This window comes from Aquarana catesbeiana, linkage group LG10 (assembly GCF_042186555.1).
Source record: "Aquarana catesbeiana isolate 2022-GZ linkage group LG10, ASM4218655v1, whole genome shotgun sequence".
NCBI lineage: Eukaryota > Metazoa > Chordata > Amphibia > Anura > Ranidae > Aquarana > Aquarana catesbeiana.
In genome coordinates, this window is record NC_133333.1 from 210874859 (window position 1) to 210896959 (window position 22101).

At 45.3% G+C, this 22101-nt stretch overlaps 1 protein-coding gene across 3 annotated transcripts in view; it reads left to right on the forward strand.

Moving 5' to 3' along the window:
• The first annotated feature begins 968 nt into the window (after positions 1–968).
• Positions 969–22101, forward strand: part of SLC37A2 (solute carrier family 37 member 2) — a 76005-nt gene continuing 54872 nt past the window's right edge. Inside the window, exon 1 of one of the 3 annotated variants that reach the window (XM_073603244.1) lies at positions 969–1093. Coding sequence is in view for 2 of the 3 variants with exons in the window: in XM_073603243.1 (XP_073459344.1) it covers positions 6390–6448 (59 nt within the window). In the remaining variant the exon portion in view is untranslated. Of the gene's footprint in view, positions 1094–6191; positions 6449–22101 lie in introns of those variants that run through there. The other 2 variants (XM_073603243.1, XM_073603242.1) reach the window with 2 other exon arrangements.

Here is a 22101-nt window from a genome sequence, read left to right on the forward strand (position 1 = left end):
AGCCGCACCACCCAGGTGGAGAACAGAGCGTGTCAGGCTTGGGCAGCAGGCGGGAGTTAGACACAGGAGGAGGAGAACTGGAACACGTTGGGCACGGGCCGCCCCACCGTGATGTCACTGCGTGGCTGGTCTCTCACACAGAGACAGCCGCTCCAACCTGATTTCGCTTTCCTCCTCTGACAGGAGGGAGGGGGGATGGGCCTCGGCAGGAAACACAGCGGCGTCCAGCAGAGAGAGCCGCCTACAGACAAGGGGAGGAGGAGGAGGGAGAGGAGCACTCTGGCGCTTCAGCGCCCCCACCTCTGTGGCGCCCAAGTGCACTGCACCCCATGCACCCCGTTCAGGATCTGCCCTGCACCTGGCTAGTCCATTTAGAGAATCCCCTGTATTCATTGAGAAAATGCAACACATTCTCTGAATGGTGCCTGTGCCAAGCAGCTGACTTCCTGTGTTCACAATGTAGCTGGGCAGCCGCTCAGCATAAGACTCAGAAGCAAGTGGAGATCATTGGAGTAGCGGTGTCTATCAGTGGCGAAATTACCAGGGTGCAGCAGTCGTAGTTGTGACTGGGCCCTTGAGTTCCACCAGTGTAGGGGGGGCCGCCGCTGCCCCAGAAGTTACTACACTCACCGTGCATTCAGGTGCACACAGTCCCCGCCCGCTCCACCCATCCTCTTCTCACGCACGCACGTACGGACACGCTGCACAGTCCCCTCCCTCTCAGCCCTCCCTCACGGGCACAGTCCCTGCCCGCTCCGTACATCCTCCCCGCCCGCACTCACGGGCACACTGCACAGTCTCTGCCCGCTCACCGCGGCCGAGAGGGAGTTCCACGGGCCTGGCCTTGTTCCGCGCGGAGCTCCCCTTCCGCCGCGGAACCCTTTTCGGGGCGGGAGGGTGCGGGAAAGGTTGCTGCGGATATATGTGAGGAGGTGATTTTCACGGGCACAGTCCCCGCCGGCTCCACCTATCCGCTCTGCCCATCCTCTCCGTCCGCACTCATTGGTACTCACAGGCCCCGCCCATCCTCTCTGCCCGCCCAAGCAAGACCTAGCAAAGAGGAGGAAGCAAGTGATCTGCGAGTAATCTGCAAGTGAGTGGCACTGATCCCATCCCTCATATCAGCACTGCTACTGATTGCCCCCCACACCACTACCACTGCTGCCACTGATACCCCCACCACTACTACTGCCACTGATTCCCCCCCACCACTATTGTCACTGATACTCCCCACCACTACTGCCACTGATACCCCCACCACCACTACTGCCACTGATATCCCCCACCACCACTACTGCCACTGATACCCCACCACCACCACTACTGCCACTGATACTGCCCCATCACCACTACTGCCACTGATATTGCCCCATCACCACTACTGCCACTGATACCGCCCCACCACCACTATTGCCACTGATACCCCCCCACCACCACTATTGCCACTGATACCCCCCCACCACCACTATTGCCACTGATACCCCCCCACCACCACTATTGCCACTGATACCCCCCCACCACCACTATTGCCACTGATACCCCCCCACCACCACTATTGCCACTGATACCCCCCCACCACCACTATTGCCACTGATACCCCCCCACCACCACTACTGCCACTAGTGCCACTGATACCCCTCCACACCACCACCACCGCCACTGATTTCCCACACCACCACTAGTGCCAATGATACCCCCCACACCACCACCACCACTACTACTGCCACTGATTTCTCCCCCACACACACCACAACCACTGATACCCCTCCACACCACCACCACCACTACTGCCACTGATTTCCCCCACCACCACTAGTGCCACTGATACCCCCCACACCACCACCACTACTGCCACTGATTTCCCCCCCACACACACCACCACCACCACTGATACCCCTCCACACCACCACCACTACTGCCACTGGTTTCCCCCACCACCACACCACCAGCACTACTGCCACTGATTTCCCCCCCACACACACCACCACCACCGATACCCCTCCACACCACCACTACTGCCACTGATTTCCCCCACACACACACCACCACCACCGATACCCCTCCACACCACCACTACTGCCACTGATTTCCCCCACCACCACAGCACCACCACCACTAGTGCCACTGATACCCCCCACACCAGCATTACTGCCACTGATTTCCCCCACCACCACACCATCAGCACTAGTGCCACTGATACCCCCCCACACCACCACTACTGCCACTGATTTCCCCCCCACACACACCACCACGACCATTGCTGCCAGTGATCCACCCCCCACAACCATTATTGCCACTGATCCACCCACACCACCACGACCACTGCTGCCACTGATCCCATCCCGCAACCACCATCCTTGCCACTGATCCCATTCCTTCCCCCAACTGCCACTCATCCAATCCAATCCCCCTCCTTCAACTACCACTCATCCCATCCCTCGCCACTGATCCCATCCTCCCACCACCGCTGCCACTCATTTCATCCAATGCCCCCCACCGCTTCCACTCATTTCATCCAATCCCCCCCTTCCACTACCACAGAAGGCACAGATGACATGAAATTATATACTGCACAAGGTGCAAGCCTTAATTTAAAAAAATAAAATTTGGTTTACATCCACTTTAAGTTAACAAATGAATCCAAAACTAAACACATTTTTCTTTTGTGCACATCTCTAATGGTGACCCTTATGTTTGCTATATGTGAAGTCCAGTGGCGGGTGGTGCTATGTTTTTTTTTGGGAGGGGGCGATAAACAATCAATATCGCCACCCACCCCCTCCCGGCAGTTCAGATGGATCACCTGCACCCCCCCTCCATCGGCTGGTCACCCATCAGCCCTGCTCCTACCCCATCTAGGTCGCGGGCAGCGCTTTCTCTGGGCGGCGGCTTCACCCGCGTCTCCTCCCTCTTCGGCTTCACAGCTTCCCCCCTGTGTCTCCTCCGCTTCTACCTCTTCTCCTCCAATATGAGCGCTTCTCCACTCGGCCAATCAGGTCTCAGGATCTGCTTCCTGATTGGCTGGGAGGAGAGTCAGGAAGACAATGGCAAATATTAATTTGCTATTGTCACACAAGTGGGTGGACTCGGGGGCACAGCCCACCCTTTTTTTAAAGCCAATTAGAGCCTCAGGCTCTAATCGTGGGCTTCTAAAAAAAAAAATAAAAAAATAAAAAAAAAACCATTGGAATCCATTTGTCCGGCGCCCTGCATGTAGATTAGGTGCCGGGCAAATGGATTAGGGGGGCGGCACCCCATATGGACGGGCTGCCACTGGTGAAGTCTTGTATCTCAACCTATGTGATAACTACCAGTTATCAGAGGTTTACGAGAATATTAAGGGCACTTTTACACTAATACGTTTTTCCTGTGTTTTTACCCTTCAAATCCTATGTGACTCTTCACACCACTGCGTTACAGCTGCAGTGTGTTTTGAAAAGTCCTGAATGCTGCATCTTTGGTGCAGTTTTGGAAACAGCACCAAAAACGCAGCTTGCCATTAAAATGAATGGAAATCGCAGTAACATTGCTGTAAAAACGCACCGCGATTTGCATTTTTTGTGCGTTTTTGAGTCACATGTCTATTTTTCACAGGTGCAGGCAACCCAAAAACGTACCAGAAAACTACAGGAAACTCATCTGAAACATAGCATGTGTGTTTTTACCGCAATTTTGCTACAGAGCAGTGTGAAAGGGCCTTTTGGCTACATGTACATGGGGTGTTTAGCCTATGTGCGTCAAATGCCGTCATTTTCAAGGCACAGGTGCAACGTCCAATCCTGCTGCCAGCAGCCTGTTAAAATCGATGATAGGCTAAAAGCTGGAAACTGTACTGAGTGTTTAGGCTACTGTTACACTGATCTGCTGCAAAAACGCATATTTTACCACATTTGCGGTGATGTTTTTTATAGGACATGTGACTCAAGAACCACACCAAAAACGCGTTTTTGCCTCTTATTCCATTGCTTTTATTAGAAGGTGTGTTTTTTTTTTTTTTGTTTTTTTTTAATTCCTCAAGCATGCTCCATAAATGCTGCAAGGAGGATTTTTTTTTCACCGTAACAGAAGCGCACCGCCCTAGTGTAAACACATTCATTGATTTGAAAGGAAAGCACCTTTCACGCAACAAGACTGTTCGGATCCGCCTGTCTGTTTTTCAGGCGGATCCGAGCAGGCCATCCATTGACTCCTATGGGCAGACGGATGTCAGCGGAGATGTGTCCGCTGACACCCGACTGCCATCCGATCCACTCAAGACAGATGTATGGCGATACGTTCGTCATCCGTCTTGGCGGATCGGATGAGATCTGCTGAAAACGGACATGCTGTTTTCTTCCGATCTCCCCATAGGAATCAGTGAGCAGAGACAGACCTGTCATCCGCTGATTCAGCGGAGATCAACGTAGCGCTCTCCGCTGAGCTAGCCGACGTGCAGGTGGCCAAACCCACCCCTGGGGACAGAAGAGGACAGCAGGAGCTCAGAAGTACCTCCCCTATGCACGTCGCAGCCCCCGATCCGGAAGTGCAAACCACCACCAGACAGTGCAGTGATGTCCAGGTCCAAAGTGTGGGTGCCCAGGGCACTGACATACGGAAGGCATCCACACTTTGGACCTGGACATCCAGAGGATACAACCACTTTGGGACGTCTGGATACTCATCCACCCGTTATGCAGCCCATATTACATAGGCTCTAACGATCGTCTGCCCCAAATAGATTTGCTCAATATACATTGGGTCTGGCGTCCATGAAATATTTCTATTTGACCTTGGTGTCCTGAGTGCTGTCTGAACACGGAATCATTCCATTGGAATTTATACATTTGTAAAACATCTTCAACTCTCAAATCCCTGATGAAGGTATCAGAATACTGGAAACGCATTGGGTATCAGGGTACATCACCCCTAGGAGAGTACATATAACATGATCATTTTCATCTGTATATTTTCTGTTCTGTTTCTGTATGGAATGTATTTTTGTATGATGTAGACGTTTTCACGTCTTTTTATTGCATATCATTAAAAACATATTTTTTATCTTAAAGCGGGATTCTGGCCGTAAAAAAAAAACATGTAAAAGTCAGCAGCTACAAACACTGTAGCTGCTGATTTTAAATAAGTACTTACCTGCCCTGGGTGCCCGCGATGTTGACCGCCCGAGGCCGACCCGTCCCTCGGCTCTCGGGTCCCGGCACCGCCATCCTAACTCAGGGAAACAGGCAGTGGAGCCTTACGGCTTCACTGCCCATTTCCTACTGCGCATGCGCGAGTCGCGCAGCACTTTGTGAATGGGACGCGATGTGTTGTGGGACACACACAGTTCCCATAACACACCTCGCCCCATTCCCCAGAAGACAACGCGGGGAGGAGAAGAGACAACATCACCGCGGCGTAGAGGCAGATTAGGAAGACTGCCTAGCAACAGCCATTTCACGTAAGTAAAAAAAAATTTTCTTCTTCTTTTCCTCCATTTTTTTTAGGTATTTTTTTGTGCAATTTTTTTTTTTTTCAGGGTGGACCTCCACTTTAACAGTTGGTGGTTTATTAAAGTCCCGCTAAAGGGGGGGGGGGGCCATTTTTCTTTGGTCTATCACGTTAGGGATGGGACCACCACACTCTACATTTGATATGATGGAAGCCTCTCTCTTTCTCAGCCGCTGCAATGTGAACCCAGGCTTAAGCTTATAGGGATTTGTGCTACAGCCCAGTGTGCATGAGTCATTATTGTGGGGATGTGTCGGTGCATGCAATACATACACCTGTTGTAGATTGTAAGCTCTAACGAGCAGGGCCCTCCGATCCCTCCTGTATTGATTTGTATTGTAAATATACTGTCTGCCCTCATGTTGTAAAGCGCTGTTGGCACTATATAAATCCTGTATAATAATAATAACTCAATCATGCTGACTCGGTATATCATTTTTATTGTTTTTGATTGCAATGTAAATAAAACATCTTAAAAGAAAAACAAATGAAATAATCTGCACACATGGCCAGCAGGCTAAAAGCAGGCACCCATGTATATATCACTTGCAGTCTCCTGTTGACATAACACTTGTGCTACACACTCATCACTTAGTGACTGTGCAATACCCATCCCAAACTTTGCTCAGCACCCAGCCAGATGTTGCAAGGGTTAATGTGGGCAGTCCCTTTTTTTTTTTTTTTTTTGTCCTGCCTATGGTGATCACATGTCCCCTGTGGTCACATGGTGTTTCTTTATTCTCATTCATTGCTTGTACAGCTGTTTGATGCTGCACTGGGAGGGTGTGATGCCACAGTATATAATGCAGGACCCCAGCAGAGCCATGTGATCCTGCAGCCAGGAGCCCCAACACAGCACAGCAACCACCCCACCACCAGGACCTGCTCCATCCCAAATCCTCACCATGAGATCCTCCCTGGCTCCAGCCATCAGGCTGTTCCATACTGTGTCCAGAGACAGCTGGTAAGAGGGGCAGCGGGGGAAGGGATAAGGGGGGGGGGGATACAATCAGATAGGATGAATGAATTTACACATTTCAGTAGAGAATTCTTTAATATCTCATGTACCAGTTGTAGAAAACTGCAACAATAAAAATCACTTCTGCGGATGCTGCTGCATTGCCAAATTCTTTTGTATTTAATCCATTATATTGGAGAAGTAACCATGCCCACATTTGTAACGGATGCAGCCCGAGTAGGAGCGTTCCCTTGTTAGATTTTTGCTATTAGTGTAATGAAATCTATTGTTCTCATTCATCAGCGCGCAGTGCAAAGTTCAGGGTCTGCAGAGTGTAGTAATCATCCTGAGCAACAGGCATTCAGCCTTGTCCGATGTAATACAATAAATAAAATCAGCTATTTTGGATAGCAACGCTTTGATCTGCTTTATGAAATAAAAGCATAAAGTGATTTGAAGCTGCATTAGTGCACTTGTAGTGATATTTATTCTGATCGCTATTATTTTCAAACGTTTACCCCCTCCTTAAATCCTAAAACAAAAATCTCATCTATTGCTGCTTACCAATTCTTAGAAGTGATGGCTGCATTTGTAATCTTTATTAGGCTTTTTTTTTTTTTTCCTTAATTTTCACCTAGTGATACGGCCAGTAATACACTTCTTGTCTTAGACTCGGTTCACACTATTGTGACTTAAATTCTTATACAGGATTTATATAGCACCAACAGTTTGCACAGCACTTTACAACATGAGGGCAGACAGTACAGTTTCAATACAGGAGGAATCAGAGGGTCACGAGGGAAGGGGCACTTAAATGCAGCTTCTTACACTCCATGGCACTCAAGTCGCATCAAAGTAGTGCAGGAACATGTTTAAAGATGCTACGACTTTAGTTGCATAGATTGGAATAGGTGCCATTGAAGTAAATGGGTTTTGACTTGTCATGCAACTCACAACACATAAAGTCGCATGACAAGTTGCACTCGTGTGATCCGGGTCTTAAGCTTGCCATACACTAGTAGACGTTCATATCATTCCATAGAACATTAAAATTTAATTTTGCTTGTAACAATTAATTTTGGGATGAATGTCATTTCCTCAATGAAAACCACATTCATTGAAAAAATCCATCCTGCTCCTTTTGTATTTTCTCATCACTACATTTGAAAACGAACGTAGATTTGACCCCACTAATGATTAGAAAATGGAACAAATGTTTTAAAATGAAATATTGCAGACAACTTTTATATTAGTAACCAGCCAGCATTAGGGTGTCTCTGTCCTGGACGGAGGAACAACGGAGACACCTTTTGACAGCAGCGTTGTCAATCTAAGGAGAGGTAAGTGTAAGAGCCCTTGCACACTGGGGCGGGGGGCGGCGTCGGCGGTAAAACGCCGCTATTGTTAGCGGCGTTTTACCGTCGGTATGCGGCCGCTAGCGGGGCGGTTTTACCCCCGCTAGCGGCCGAGAAAGGGTTAAATACCACCGCAAAGCGCCTCTGCAGATTTCAATGGGCAGGAGCGGTAAGGGAGCGGTATACACACCGCTCCTTCACCGCTCCGAAGATGCTGCTGGCAGGACTTTTTTTTACCGTCCTGCCAGCGCATCGCTCCAGTGTGCAAGCCCTCGGGGCTTGCACACTGGATACACAGCAGCGGCACTTTCGGGGCGGTTTGCAGGCGCTATTATTAGCGCAATAGCGCCTGCAAACCGCCCCAGTGTGCAAGGGCTCTTAGATGTACCAGCAGATTTAGAAGGACTTGATTAATAAATTCTAACTAATCAAAAGTCTGAACTTCAAATAACACTTTTTTTAAGCAGTTACAATAGTTTTTTTTCGCCTTTTGGGACAAAGGTTTTACATAAAGAATTTTAGCTGACCATTGTAAGCATCCCCCATCAGTGTTAAATGGTTTATCTCAGCTCTATAATTGCCAGTTTTGCTGGACAGCTTGGTCTGTCAAAGGAAGTTGAAAAATAACAGATTCACTGTCAGGATCAGCAGGTGAAAATAAAGGGGGGGGGGACCTACAAAAAGAAAACCAATGCAGCCATCACGTCTAAGAATTGGTGAGCTGCAATATATTATATTTTTGTGTTTGGGTCTAATATCACTTTAATGCCCCGTACACACGGTCGGACATTGATCGGACATTCCGACAACAAAATCCTAGGATTTTTTCCGACGGATGTTGGCTCAAACTTGTCTTGCATACAGACGGTCACACAAAGTTGTCGGAAAATCCGATCGCTCTGAACACGGTGACGTAAAACACGTACGTCGGGACTATAAACGGGGCAGTGGCCAATAGCTTTCATCTCTTTATTTATTCTGAGCATGCGTGGCACTTTGTGCGTCGGATTTGTGTACACACGATCGGAATTTCCAACAACAGATTTTGTTGTCGGAAAATTTTATAGCCTGCTCTCAAACTTTGTGTGTCGGAAAATCCGATGGAAAATGTGTGATGGAGCCTACACACGGTCGGAATTTCTGACAACAAGGTCCTATCACACATTTTCCGTCGGAAAATCCGACCGTGTTTACGGGGCATAACAGCATACGCTAGTGGAACTGCATAGGAACATTCCTACGAAAATTCCTATCAGAACATTCCTTCTTGTTTTCCAGAGTCAACTAATTTTGAATGAAGTCCCAGACAATATTAAAAGGGTTTCATTGCCATATTCCACGATTTTTCCCTGAACAAAAACAACATTCACAGTTAGAATTTTCCATGCTGCTCTTTCAAATTTTCTTGTCACTATGGTTAAAAAACCATTAGAAAATCAACCGAACGTTTCTAAAACTAAGAATTTTGTTCACAATTCTATTAGCAGATGGCAAACCTAAGCCCAGTCCCATACAGTTTATGGTACATTAGCATGATAGGTTGTAGTAAGGTTATATGAAAGAATACATGATGTGATGCACCTCCTGCATTTGATTGACAGCTGGAACATAACATAACACCCCCCTTCTTGCTCCATACAACAAAACAATTTTAAGTATTAATCATGAAATGAGATGAATATACAGCAGCAGTGGTGGCTGGTGCTCAAAACTTTTGGGGGGGAGCGCAAAAAAAAAAATCAAACGCCGCCACTGTGACCCCGCCTGCTCGCCGTCTGCCCAGCACTTACCCTGTCTCGGTGGGGCAGCAGGTGACGGCGGTGTCTGAATGTGTCTCTTCCCATCCTCTCCACCCATCAGGCGTCCAATCACAGCGCCTGTCATTTCAGCCAATCAGGTGAAGGATAACAGAGCTGAGCACCTGATTGGCAGAGAGGCGGTTCAGTGTTTGGACAGCGAATATTCATTCGCTGTTCTAACACACCTGGGTGAACTGCAAGCGCCACACATGGCGCTCACAGGTCACCTTTTTTTTACGCCTATTAGAGCCTATGGCACACTCCTAAACCTTGTGGACAGCCTTCCCAGAAGAGTTGAAGTTGTTATACCTGCAAAGGGTGGGCCAACTCAATATTGAACCCTATAGACTACAACTGGGATGCCATTAACATTCGTGTGTGTAAAGGCAGGTGAATATAGTGTAACTGAATAAAAATGAAAGACCTGTGGATATAAGAGTTAGTATATGGATCGGTCCATAGTAACAAGAGCTCAAGTCAGAAACTGGTGCCCAAGCAGTCTACACGTTTTGTGGCATAAACCACTTCATCAGGTGCAGTTATAAATTTGGGACGCAGTTTCCTAATTACACCTCTTCTCCTGCTTGTATCTTCAACCACTTCCCACCCGGCCTGTAGCAAAATGACGGCTGGGTGGTGGTTCGGTTATCCTGACTGGGCGTCATATGACGTCCAGCAGGATAATTGCCGGCGTGCACCTGTGAGGGCGCGCAGTGTGGCGATCGGTGGTGCGGCGTGTCAGTCTGACACACTGCTACACCAATCTTGGAAAAGAGCCTCTGTATCACAAGAGTGTGGCTGTGTACCGCTATTAATTTGTATTGGAGGCTGTAAGTGGCGCGTGGGGCTCAGTGTTAATTTTGTCGACTAAAAAGACTAAAACGTTCTAGTCGACTAAAATGGGACTAAAACTAAAATGCCATTTTAGTCAAAAGACTAAAACTAAATTGAAATTTGACTTCAACATTAACAATGGTCTGTAGTGCATGTTCATACCTCAATACCATAAATAATAACATATTAGATTTTTCACTCCAGCAGTATATATTGAGTTTGGAAATTGTAGAGAAATGTTAACTAATGCATTACAATTTAATTACACCCATTAGATTTTAGAGGACTAAAATGTACTGGAGATTTAGTCGACTAAATAAAACTAAAACAATTGCAGAAGACTAAAATGCCATTTTAGTCCTAAGGCTAAAACTAAATCGAAATTTGCTGCCAAAATTAACACTGGCGGGGCTCCATGGGCACCAGAAAGTGCCAGGGATTTTACACTTGAGAACTTGTAAGTTGATGAACGTCCATGTGCACGATGCCTGAAAGAACATTCCTTGAAATGTTTACAAAGGATTCAATGACAGGAACATCAGAAGAGCCACAAGGATATTCCAAGTGCTGAAAGATGTTCTTTCCTGTAGCTTATGTGGATGAAGGGGGAAGACTAAGGAATGTTACCACCTCCAGCTTATTTTAGGGGGAGGGAGAGTAATGGTCAGCTGAAAATATTTAAAATGGTCAGTTGACTTTATCTAAAGATTAGAGGGCAGGAGGCATGGCCTTAGGCCCCATTCACACTAGCGCGTTTTTTGATGCATTTTGCATTTTGCAGAAATGCACGGGAATTTTTTAACATGGGTTCCTATGGAACATGTTCACATCAATGCTTTTTTGTATCTCCGCGTTTTTGGAAAGGGTCGGGGACTTTTTCTCATGCAAAATGCAGCGTTTTGCATGTAATGGTTTTCAATGGACAAGCATCAAAAACGCAAGTGCACCTTTTTTGCAGCGTTTTTGGTGCGTTTTTGGTGCGTTTTTGGTGCGTTTTTGCCGTTTTTTTTTTTTTTTTTTTTTTTTTATTTTTTTTTTTTTGTAATTTTTTTGTAAGACTGTAAAAAAAAATGAAAAAAAAAAAAAAAACGCAAAACGCAAATCGCGGCAAAAACGCGGCAAAAACGCCGCTAAAACGCGGCAAAAACGCGGCTCAAAAACGCGGCAAGCATGAAAAAAAAACCTCCAAAAACGCTCAAAAGCAACATGCATAGGTGTGAATCGAGCCTTAGACCTATTATAATATCCCAAATCAACTGTGACCGGCACCTTTTATCTTAAGTGCCCATACAGACATCTACAACTTGAATCTGATATCATGTGCTGTGGTGCAAATATCTTCTGTGAACCTAGCCTAAAGCTGGCAAGTTTACCTGCTTTTCATCCACTGGGTATTATGGGTACATCACATGCGATCTTCCATTGCCAGAAGTTATGCAATCAACAAATTTGAATGACCAACCAACCTTGGTCTATTGTGAGTTTTAAACTGTTCAATAAATTAAAAAGTTCTAATAGTTTATTACAATATTTTATTGAAAATGGGGGGGGGGGGGGCTTTGGATCCTGGGTTCAGTCTGTGTAGTTTCAGTCCTATCTTAATAATAATAATAATATAAAACAGGATTTATATAGTGCCAACAGTGCACCCTTTCTAAAAGGTCTAATTGTTTGTTTAATGAGGGGAAAATCAAGTTGCACCCTCAGACTTAATGTACACGGGACGTTTTACAACCTCTCCAGAACAATTCAACTGGACAGATAGTAACCGATGTTTAAAAACGTTCGTTTTGCCGCGTTTGAGTTTAGAAGCGTTTTTTTTTTTCCAAATAGTCAAAAATTAAACACCTGTAAACAAAACGTGGCTAGATGCGAGTTACCTCGTTTATACGCATATACCAGCTGTTACAGGCGTTTGGCTTTTCAAATGCCTTTGAACATCCTTCCTGAACATGTGTGGTGGTTTGTTTTTGTTTTTTTCCAAAAAAAAAAGCTTCTAATCTCAACTGCCTAGAAACACTACAAAGGGCCCTGTGTGCATTTACTGATAAGATAATATGGAGGAGAGTTCAGGGTCAGCTGAAAAAAATACCCAACTGCTCCTAAACGTCCGTTTACCAGCAGCAGTGTACATGAGGCCTTAGGCCAACCATACACGGTTTGAATCTCGGCCGGTTTAGCAGGAACCCGCTGAGATTCGAAACCATTCGAATCGATTGGGTACAACCAGCCTGCCAGATTCACCTCCGATCATGGAAAGCGGCTGCTATAGCCGCTAGCGATAATCCCTGTCTTCTCCCGGTGGGGTAAGCCGTCCCGGCTGGGAGATGACAGTGATTATCTCTACCGGTGCAATAATTGGAAGTGAAACTGGCAGGCTGGTTGTACCCAAGTTGATTGATCAACGGGTACATTCAGCCTGCTCATTAATAGTTTGAATCTCAGCCGGCAGGAGGGATTCCCCTGTCAGTGCTGTTTGTGATGATTAGGGAAATGTGCATATCTTTCCTGAAACCCGTGGCTATAGGAAAAATAATTGGAACCGTCTATGGCTGGCTGGCCTTACTAGAAGATCCAATTTTTTTTATTTTTTTTGTTTTGTTTTTTTGGGAGAGGTGGGAATCTGGTTGCAACCCTACTAAGAGATCCAATTCAGTGAGGGGGTGGGGGGATCCGATTGCAACTCTATAGCTAGCCATACGTGGATCAAAATTCAGCCAGACCAATCGGCTTCTGTACAACTACCCTATCTGGTTTTCTCCACTCAATTAGCTCCGCAGGCTATAGCCGGCAGTGCTAATCTTTGTATTCTGTCAGCAGGGAAGTCTGCTGCACCCCTGCAAAGAGATCCAGTTGTTCACTAAGGCTTCTGATGGTCCGGCTCATACTTATGTGGCTATGTACAGCCCTTCTTGAGGCTTTCAGGTTAGGTTGAGCTGTGTGTTTGGTTTTTTTTTTTTTGTTTTTTTTATATAGCAGCTCAAGCCAGGCCAGTGTTGCCAACCGCCCGTAGATTTACGGGCAGCCTGTAAATTTAACCCCTTTTTCGGGCTGCCTGCTAAAGTCCGTTATGGGCATCGGTGCCCGTAAAAAAAAAAAATGGCCGCAAGCCGACCATGCAACTGCGCATGTGCCGTTCCGAAGCCGACCGGGCTCGGGAAAGCTCGTACGCGCTCGGCCGGGCGGCGCATACGCAGTAACGTAATGGCACCTCCCGGAGCCATTTTCGAATAGAAGATCGGGACACTATGGCGGTCGGTGGATAGGCGGAGAGGTCCAGAGGAGCCGAGCAGGGGTGAGGAGGAGGAGAATAAAACTGTAGGGGGGATATCAGAGTGAGAGGAGGACATCGATGAGAGCCCGGAGGGTGAAGCCGTGGCATGCAGGGGAGGCCTGGACAGATAGTCTCTGTCCAGTGTCCACCATCATATTACTTCTCCACATCATCAGTGTGCTGTGTCCTCCTGTGCCCATTTCACCTCTCCACAGGTCAGGGCAGCACAGTGCTGCCCTGACCTGTGGAGAGGTGAAAGGGGCACAGGAGGAGGACACAGCACACTGATGATGTAGAGAAGTAATATGATGGTGGACAGAGGAGGAGGCTACTGTGAGGAGGACACTATCGTGTCCGCAGCCTCTGGCCACCTTGTGCAGTATATCCTCAGCCTCGGACCATCTCTTGTCTTTTATCATGTGTGCAGTCTCTGAGGGGGATTCTAGAAAGGAGTCAAGAGTGGGAGCGCCACTGGGATGGGGGTTATGGGAAGAGACAGACATGTGTGGACTGTGGAGAGGAGACTATAAAATAAAACAAAACCAGAGCCGCCAAGCTGGAGCCCTGCATGGTGCACCTGAGAGGAGGTCAGTGACAGCGCTGCCAGGCCAGTCTGGGGGGGTCACTGATGTAAGGAGGGGAGTGAATACAATAATGTGAGGGGGCATATATACTGATATAAAGGTTCCCCCCCTTCCCCGTTTTAGTAACCCCCCCTTACCTTAGTGTATTCACTCTGCGGAAGGTGGTCTCTATTCACCAGAGCCCCCCTCCACATCAGAGTTCCCCCTTACATCATGATCTGCAGCGTTCCCCTTTACATAAGAGTTCCCTTGCACTATAAGGGGGAATCCTTCAGACTCTGATGTAAGGGAGAACTCTGTGCTGGCTGGGTTATAGTAACCTAACCTTCATGTAAATTGAGAAATATGTTTTTTGACTTTAACTTAAACACATTGCTAGTAGCATTAGCTATGTGTTCATAGTTCAAATATTGATATTTGCACAGTTTAGCACTAAAAACAGTTATTTTAGGTACTTTTTTTGCCAGTAAAGAATGTGGATAATGAATGTGGATCTTCCAGTAAATTTCATGATTTGTTGCCAGTAAACAATTGGTGCCGTTTGTAAATTTTGTCGTTCTACCAGTAAATTTCACTTCGAGGGGGTTGGCAACACTGAGCCAGGCTATGTAAGTATTTTTTGTTGCCAGCAGCCTGAACATGCCCTGGGCTCTGACAAGAAGGCAGCTGACTGCTCTAACATTTCACATGCCTTTACAAGTTCAGCTGATGTTAAAGCGGAGGTCCGCCCACCGCTGCAAAAATTAAAAGCCAGCAGCTGCACATACTACAGCTGCTGACTTTTAATAATCGGACACTTACCTGTCCTGGAGTCCAGCGATGTCGGCACCGCAGCTGATGTTTCCATCAGCTGTCTGGTGCATGGCACCTCCATTGCGAATAAGGGAACCCGGCAGTGAAACCTTAAGGCTTCACGCCGGGAACCCTACTGCGCATGCGCTCCGCTCCTCTCCTCTCTCCTACTGGCCCGGCGACCGGGGAGGGAGGAGGAGGGAGCCCCAGCCATGACGTCAATACCCATGGCTGAGGCTCCCGGAAGTGGGAACAGGTATCCTGTCCATCCCCCCCGAAAGGTGCCATATAAGTCATCGGAGGGGGGTAGGCGTACAAAGAGTGGAAGTTCCACTTTTGGGTGGAACTCCGCGTTAAGTGAGCACAGTGTGTCCAATCTGATTTTATTCAGGACAGATTTTTCATTGTGTTATCCTCAGGAAGGAACCTGTCTCTTTAAACTCTGTCATATCACTGTTACAACATCTAGAAACTGCAAGATGCAAACATGTATTTCTTTTCCAAACATCTATTTCTCCTTTTTCAAACAATCCACCGCTTAGGTCAGCAATGTGCGTTTTTTGGATGATAAGAAAAGAGAAGATACATTTTCACCAAATAAGCACATCTCTGTTCCAACCTTCGGATTGTTATTATACATTGCCTGCAGGTCTTCTTAAACTAAATGTATACCATAAGGCAATGATGGCGAACTTTGGCACCCCAGATGTTTTTGGAACTAGATTTCTCACGATGCTCATGCACTTTGCAGTGTAGATGAGCATCATGGGAAATGTAGTTCCAAAACATCTGGGGGTGTCAAGGTTCACCATCACTGCCTTAAGGTCTCATTCATATGAGGCCCGTAGACCATAAATGGACAATTTGTTTATGCAGCTTGAGCCACGAGATGCTGTGTACAGGCATCCCATGTAAGTATATGAGGATACAGCAACTACACGGACTGTTGTCCTAATTTGTCACGTGTGCAGGTGAGCGGCCTCAGCACCCGTGTGAATAAGGCCTAACTGAACAAGATTTAGCTTGCTCTGTGCATCATAAACAGTTGTCATGTTTTGTGAATTCAAAAAACCTTTTCACCCTTTTTTTTTTTTTTTTTTTCTTTTTGTTTTTTTTAGATGAACTCAAGTGATAGCTAAATGGCATTTCTTACGGCGGGTTTTCCAATGGTGATAACAGTGGGAAATGCCTGTGTATTGTGTGTTGGCCACTTATAGTGTATATAAGGGAGACAGGCTGACAATGCAGGAGTACAATCGACTGAAAAGAGGATTGTCACAGGAAGTGCCTGAATGAGGCCCCACATCTGAATATTTTAAAAAGTTTAAAAGCTACTTTTAAAATGACATTAACATGTGAAACATGAGTTACCACAACACATTGCAATGCACAATTCATTGTGAATGGCACCCCAATGCATTGTACAGTAGAGCCCAATGCACAGCACACCGCAGTGCAACACAATGCTTTGGGCTATGTGTTTTTTTTTGTTTTTTTTTTCATCTGCTGTGTTGTGTTGGCAGACCACAAATACTGAATGGACCCTCTGTACACTGCTACACCCTTCCCAGCAAACTATGCAATGAAAAATAAAAAATGAGGATTTTTAGTTCACATATACTGTATTGCAATACATGTTTAAGCTGATCAACTCCGTCAAAGTAATCCATCTTCTGGCCAGTCCTACACTGCCTTGCCACTCAAATGCTACGGTGGACAGCATGCCAACCATACATGTACAAGCTATTGGGATTTGAGCACAGGTATATCTTTTCTCTGTGTTGGCAGACCATCCACAATGTATGGGGCGCCTTAATGCAACACACATTAAAGTGGAACTTCACTCTCTGTCGGAAAGTATATAATACTATAATAATTTACTTTTGAACATATATATATACTTCCTGGTTTCCAGGCCTAGACAAATGATGTCATGCACCAAAGATGCCTTCAGGAGGGAGGAGGGGGTTTTCTCGGCTAAGCATACCCTCCTGCCTGCATACCCAAACTAAGGGCAGATGGATTCCAGGAAGTAAATGCTACATGGATCATCTGCCCTAAGTGAAGCTGGCCACAGAAATGCTAGGAGGTGTTTTTGAAAGTAACTTCTCAGCAAAATAAAGCATGGAAACCTGAATGGATGGGGGAGTTTGCTTTCAATATTAAAATAAATTAAATAGTGTTTTTGGTTTGTGGTGCTCAGGCGCAGTGTAGTTCCGCGTTAACATCTGTAAATTAATGCATCACAATGCAACAGTTAAAGTGGAACCAAAGGGGTTCATACTTACATTTCCAATGGTCCCACGCCGGAATCTTCTCCTGTGTGCTGGTCTTTGGCTGTCTCCATTGGCCGGCGCAGGATTAGGCTGTTATTCTGGCACACGGAGACCGACCTGTTGCTGTAAGCTGAGCTGCACATGCACTGCTCAGTTTACAGTGCTGGAGAAGATAGGAAGCACACAGAAGGGGCAGAAGAGACATTGCATATCCCTACTGCAATAAAAGCCTGCCTTCTTGCTATTTGTGTATTGTATTTGTGACAGCGGAACCTCTTTAACCCCTTTTTTTTTTTTTTTTTTTTTTTTTTGCTTGTGTACACTTGCTTCAAAATGTGTCATTGAATACACTTTTTTTTAAAGCCCTCTCAATGCCAATCAAAGCACCTGTGTTTTGGAGGTATTGCAGGTATGAGATATCATAGGATGCACTGGGAAACAAACAAGCGAACTGGAAAGACACCATGAGTAGTCACTTCCAGTTCATGTGTATATATTCTGGAAGTGTCTGGTGCAGACATTACATCCGGTGTGGAGCAGCAGGAAGGTGAGTGGGGTCTGGAGTGGAGCAACTAGCAGACAACATATGTGGTATGCAACATGGGAACGCTATAGCGGATGGTGAGCATGGACAGGAGAGAGAGGACTGAGCTGCAGAAAATCAGCATAGTTTGGGGTCCAGAGCAGGAGACACTAGCAGATGTCGCATTAGGTGAGCAGTGTTGGAGAAATATACAGCCAGAGGTGAGGGGGCCAAAGAGAGGAGAGGAATAGTAAACCAGAGGATCAGCAGAGCTGAGGGTTACTACTGAGCGGGGCATCAGCAGAGCTGGGAATACTACTGAGCAGGGGATCTGCTGAACGAGAGTACTAATAAGCTGGGGATCTGCTGAAGAGGGTACTAATAATCTGATGATCTGCTGAATAGGGCTACTAATGATCTGGGAGTACTACTGAACCAGGGTTATACTAAACCCCTTTAAAACAAATAGAAAGTCAGCACTCATATGTCATTTGCCAAGCTTCATTAAAGCTTCAAAAAAGCATCACAGAAGCATCAAAAACACATCAAAAAAGCATGTTGAAGCTGTAGGTGCTTTAATGTGTGGTAAAGTCAAAGCATATTTAAATGAGCCCTAAATGTGAATGGACCCTAAAGCGTTCAGCTGAGATACAAGTTGTGCATCTGACACAATAATGAAATGTCCATCTTTTGACAACAGATTACAGTGATATTGAATTTCATTCTTAAGGCGATTGAATAGGCTTTGTAATTACACGTTACTGTTTTATCCTAATTCCTGGCATAGAAATACTATCACTAGACAATGGTGACCTTTTTATTCAACATATTCAAGTTATGATCTGTAATGAATATCTCACCAGCTTCTGGAAATTGAAGAGATCACTTTAATTAACATTTCTCTCTATAATATGGTTAAAGGTTAACCAATGACAAAAGTGTTACCTAGTTTTCTCTCAGCACCCCTCCAATCCTGGCCATTCGGCTTTGGACACAGTCTTCTTTGAAGGATTTCCAAGCAGAAGTGCTGGCTGGCCATTTCTATAAGGAGAATTCGTTCAAAGGCTATTTGATGTCAATATTTAGGGATAGTTAATGAGAAAACCACACTTAAAGTTCATGGAGTTTATCAGAAAATATTTTCTTGAGAGGTCCAATTTAGCCAGTTTGATCTTGGTAAATTCCTATTGGTAAATATTGGCTTAACATATGTGCAAAGGTCACCCTGTATAGTTGCCATAGATGTAAAAGAATGCATGACATGACATGTAGTGTTGGCTTGGGGGGATGTTTGTAAGCTGGGTTTGTCCAACGAAAAATCGACTGGCCATAATTAATTAATTTGGCTAATTGCTATTGGTAGTTAGGGCACTGAGGGCCTTCTCCTTTCCACAAATGTGGAGAAGGCCTTCAGTAGAGTTGTGAAAAAAAGTTGCGCTAATAATGTGATAAAGGCAACAGATAAATGCCTTAAAACCTCATGGAGGAATATAAATACAAATATAAGCAATATTCAATGTGCAAAATGAATTATAAACAAGTGATAATCAATGTTATAAAACAAATCTTAAAGAGCGCAGATAATGTCCATATAATCTGTGCGCAATGAACAGTGATTAATTGAAGTCCATATACTGTGTATAGCAAAAAACAAAAACCAAACAGAAGGACCAGGAAAAAGGACCAAAAAAGAAATATCCCCAAGTGACAGGTGAAAAATACTCTTGCTGCAGTGAATGGGGTGCGTAGATGAAACCTCCACCTTCAAAAACTGCTGCCTCTTACCAGAGAGCGTTGGTCTCTTAATTATAGGAGACCTCACTGGGCAGACGGCTGTAACCCCAGCCCGGGATCTCAGAGACAGGCACTAGATGTCATCAGGTCCACAGGAACCCTCTCCACAGACCACAGCAGGATGGGTTGGATGTGTCTCCTCAGGAGATTTACAGCCTATATTGGGGGGTCTTCTGAATCGGGAGTGGCTGAACCCGACAGGATGGATGGATAAGAGAAAATAAATAAATAAAATAAATAAAAATAAACTTTAATTTTATTTATTTTCTCTTATCCATCCATCCTGTCGGGTTCAGCCACTCCCGATTCAGAAGACCCCCCAATATAGGCTGTAAATCTCCTGAGGAGACACATCCAACCCATCCTGCTGTGGTCTGTGGAGAGGGTTCCTGTGGACCTGATGACATCTAGTGCCTGTCTCTGAGATCCCGGGCTGGGGTTACAGCCGTCTGCCCAGTGAGGTCTCCTATAATTAAGAGACCAACGCTCTCTGGTAAGAGGCAGCAGTTTTTGAAGGTGGAGGTTTCATCTACGCACCCCATTCACTGCAGCAAGAGTATTTTTCACCTGTCACTTGGGGATATTTCTTTTTTGGTCCTTTTTCCTGGTCCTTTTTCCTGGTCCTTCTGTTTGGTTTTTGTTTTTTGCTATACACAGTATATGGACTTCAATTAATCACTGTTCATTGCGCACAGATTATATGGACATTATCTGCGCTCTTTAAGATTTGTTTTATAACATTGATTATCACTTGTTTATAATTAATTTTGCACATTGAATATTGCTTACATTTGTATTGATATTTCTCCATGAGGTTTTAAGGCATTTATCTGTTGCCTTTATCACATTATTAGCGCAACTTTTTTTCACTACTTATCTGATTGTGCTGTATAACACTCTAGTCGCAGCTTACACATTTTTTGATTGTTAGCGCAGTATTTTATTTTTTCCTTCAGTAGAGTTGTTTGGGGCTTTTTATTTGTCATGTTTGAATAAAATTAGACTTTCTTCCTCACATGACCATTTGGGTTGCCAGCTTGTACGCAAACCCTAGTACTAAGCTCAAAATCAATGGCCTCCAGTCCTAACCCCTGCTTATTAGTAATGGGACACAACTGGGGTGTCCTCTTGTCCCTTGTTATCTTCATGTTATCAATCGCGCTCTTTATCAGAGCAACTCATTCTTTGCCATGCTTTTCAGGTGTCAGGCATAAAAGAACACCGTGATTCAGCATTTATTGATGGCCTACTAATTACTATTTCCCAACCACAGCCTACAGTTTAACAACTCCTCAAAGCTTTTTTTGAACCTTAAAACTAATTGTTCCAAATCAATGACCCATTTTTGGTCCCATCTCAAGACCTCTCTGCCTTTCCGCTGGGAACCAGAAGTCTATTAAATACTTGTGTATCCACATGCCCTCCTGATTACCTGACCTCTTCCAGGTCAACGTGCCCCAAACAAGCCCTTTAAAAGTGGGATCTGACAATTTTGTCTGATTTGGTTGAATAGCTATGATTCAGTATCCTGCCTAGACTTTTGCTTGGGTATCAAATTGATTTCTAAAAGTTTTCAGCAACTCTATTGGAGAGTGATTTGAAGGAACCAGCCGCACACCCCGACATCCAACAGGTCGATGCTGGCATAGGTGATGGTAAAAAGGTGATTCAACCCCCTATTTTTCTCTGCCCCCCCCCTTTCCTCGACTGCAAGTGTAAACAAGCCCTTACTATGCTGGCTATAGATTTAAAATGTTTCTTAATATTAGAAGTTTAATCTATAATTTTTTTATTATTGTATATCAGTTATCACGCTCTATATGCCGCATTACACAAGACCCAGAGAGCAGTATGATGTGCAGAGACGACTTCACTGTTCTTGTGGTTTGGACAGATTTGCTGCATCTGGTGCAAAGATTGAGTCATCCTGTCATGTGACTGGCCAGGAGTGACTTTTTGGAAACATTGACAATTGGAAAAATGTGGTTCTTTGTCACTCACAGCCTCACATATTGTGGTTCTTTGTCACTCACAGACAAACTTATTGCATAGTGCTGTGCAAAGATGATCTTAATGCAACCCATAGAAACGACTTTCACATTTCCAGAGACAGAGAGAGTGTACAATGTAGTGGAGAAGGGTGGATCAAAGAGGCAGAGGAGATTTTTGCTGCAGAACTTTTACTGGTAGACCATTCACTTGTATGTATACCCCAACAATGGAGCTTTTATTTGCTCCCTCCCTAATACAGTTTAAACCATCTTGTTCTATCTGTTCAAAAAGTGCGAAAAAAAGTTGATCCTGCCTGAAATCTTTTGAGCTGATACTTTGCTGTGCTCTCTGCCTGTGCTGGCTGTTATTAGTTACATTTATTCTCAGTTCTCTCTGTGGGTTACAGAATCCCCCCCCCCCCCCATGTTATACTGCT